At 37.0% G+C, this 2,407-nt stretch overlaps 1 protein-coding gene across 1 annotated transcript; it reads left to right on the plus strand.

The window, feature by feature from the left end:
• Positions 1-538: 538 nt before the first annotated feature.
• LOC129871655 (delta(12)-fatty-acid desaturase FAD2-like) lies at positions 539-1,892 on the plus strand. The gene has a single exon (XM_055946611.1). The coding sequence runs from the start codon at positions 579-581 to the stop codon at positions 1,731-1,733; it is 1,155 nt and encodes a 384-aa protein (XP_055802586.1). The 5' UTR covers positions 539-578; the 3' UTR covers positions 1,734-1,892.
• Positions 1,893-2,407: the final 515 nt, after the last annotated feature.

Here is a 2,407-nt window from a genome sequence, read left to right on the forward strand (position 1 = left end):
CGGCTGAAGCATTTTTTGATTGCTAATCTTAAATTTACTTGATAGTAATATTAAGGAATATTTAATATACAAAGTCAAAAAAGCAGTCTTAAGGAGAATTATCTTTAGCAGTTTTTTGCTTTCTTCTTTCTTATATTTATTATTTATATTTATAATATAATTATTTAGTTTTTTATTACATTTTTGGCGCGAGGTACGGGTGGTGTTAATTTTAACAACTTTCGTTTTATTTATATGCAATAACTAGCTAGGTATCTTTAAAGAGTTGGTGATATTGATTTAGAGCTAGCTAGGTATATACCATCGATCTCTAAATAATCTTCACTTGATATTGCATTCTGTTTGTTGGGAGCGAAGTACCGTCTCTTATATCTTCAATTGATATGCATACTGCTTGTTAAGTTCGATGCATATATTAACCTCTTTCACAGAGTTTTTTCATTTGGGGTGTCTGATATTATATCTTTATAGAAAAAAGGGTTTTAATTTGGTAACGAAGACTTTGGACAATCTTGTTATATTTAGTCAAATTTTGAAATCATCGATCAAGAGTTTGTTATATTGCAGGTTACTGAACAATGGGTGCAGGAGGTCGAATGTCCACTCCTTATGAGGGAAACAAATCTCAATCTGATATCCTCCAAAGAGTTCCCCATTCTAAACCACCCTTCACAGTGGGTGAGATCAAGGAAGCCATCCCACCCCATTGTTTCAAGCGATCTGTCCTACACTCTTTGTCTTACGTTTTTTATGACCTCATAATATCCTTTCTTCTCTATTATGTTGCAACCAACTATTTCCATCTTCTAACTTACAACCTCTCCTACATAGCCTGGCCACTTTACTGGATCTACCAAGGCTGTAATCTAACAGGACTTTGGGTCATAGCACATGAATGTGGTCACCATGCCTTCAGTGACTATCAATGGCTTGATGACACTGTTGGCCTTGTTCTACACTCGGCTCTCCTTGTTCCCTATTTCTCATGGAAATATAGTCATCGTCGCCACCATTCCAATACAGGTTCATTGGATCGTGATGAAGTATTTGTACCAAAGTTGAAGTCGAGTATGAAATGGTTCTCCACTTATCTCAACAATCCACCAAGAAGAATCCTTGTACTTGTTGTCCAGCTCACTCTAGGCTGGCCTCTATACCTCATGCTTAATGTTTCAGGGCGACCCTATGACCGGTTTGCTTGCCACTTTGATCCCAATAGCCCTATCTACACAGATCGTGAGCGCCTTCAGATCTTTGTATCTGATGCTGGTATATTTGCTGTACTCTATGGACTTTACTGTTTTGTGGCAGCAAAAGGGCTTGTGTGGGTTGCCTGTGTTTATGGATGTCCATTACTCATTGTGAACGGATTCCTCGTATTGATCACATATTTGCAGCACACACACCCTTCATTGCCTCATTATGACACCTTAGAATGGGACTGGTTGAGGGGTGCTCTTGCAACAGTTGACAGAGACTACGGAATTCTCAACAAGGTATTCCATAACATCACAGATACTCATGTCGCACACCATCTGTTCTCGACCATGCCACACTATCACGCAATGGAAGCCACAAAGGCTATAAAACAAATATTAGGTGACTATTATCAATTTGATGGGACATCGATTTGGAAGTCCATGTATAGAGAAGCAAAAGAGTGTGTTTACGTTGAGCCAGATGAAGGTGACCAGAACAAGGGTGTCTTTTGGTATAAAAACAAGCTTCATTAGACACACTTTGCTTGACCCTGGACAAGGCTGATAAGTTCAAGTCCCCTTCTTGAAGGGATTTGCTTCCTTTCTCTTTGAATTTAGGCTTGTTTTGATCGATACTGGATTCCAATTTTCAGTAAAGTAACTTCATTGATTTCAGACAACTGTGAATTCTTGCTTTATTCTCCCAACACACAAAGTTTTTTGTGTTAAAAAAAAAGTATCGAACATATATTTCGAGACACGATTTTAGTTCCATGACTATAATTCATACTTTATCTTCCACAATATTCAAATCCACCAGAACACCGCATCTTGTAACAATAGAAGGAAAAGGGCAGAATCTTAAATAAAAGTGAAAGCATATGGAACTACATATAGATAATGTTGTTCAAAAGAAGAGAATTAGATTTGAAAGTAACATAAATATCAAGTTACTTTTTGAAAAAACAGTTATGTCTAAAATACCACACTATTTGAGTATGATGATTATTGCACAAATATTACCGTGCCCCATTTTTCTCGCGAAAGACATATCATCAACACGATAACTCTTTTTTAGGATAAAAAAAAGATTGAAAAGTCGTCACTTAACGAATTAAGGTGCACCAGGGAACCATTCTAGACTAAAGGAAAGTGTTAAACACCTTTTGAGGTCAACAGATGCGAGTCTCAACTGGATTGTTAATTAT

Source organism: Solanum dulcamara, chromosome 10 (genome assembly GCF_947179165.1).
Source record: "Solanum dulcamara chromosome 10, daSolDulc1.2, whole genome shotgun sequence".
NCBI classification, from domain to species: Eukaryota; Viridiplantae; Streptophyta; class Magnoliopsida; order Solanales; family Solanaceae; genus Solanum; species Solanum dulcamara.

What these genes read in the sequence shown, in the direction of transcription:
- LOC129871655 (XM_055946611.1), top strand. Translation starts at nt 579, where the DNA reads ATGGGTGCAGGAGGTCGAATGTCCACTCCTTATGAGGGAAACAAATCT.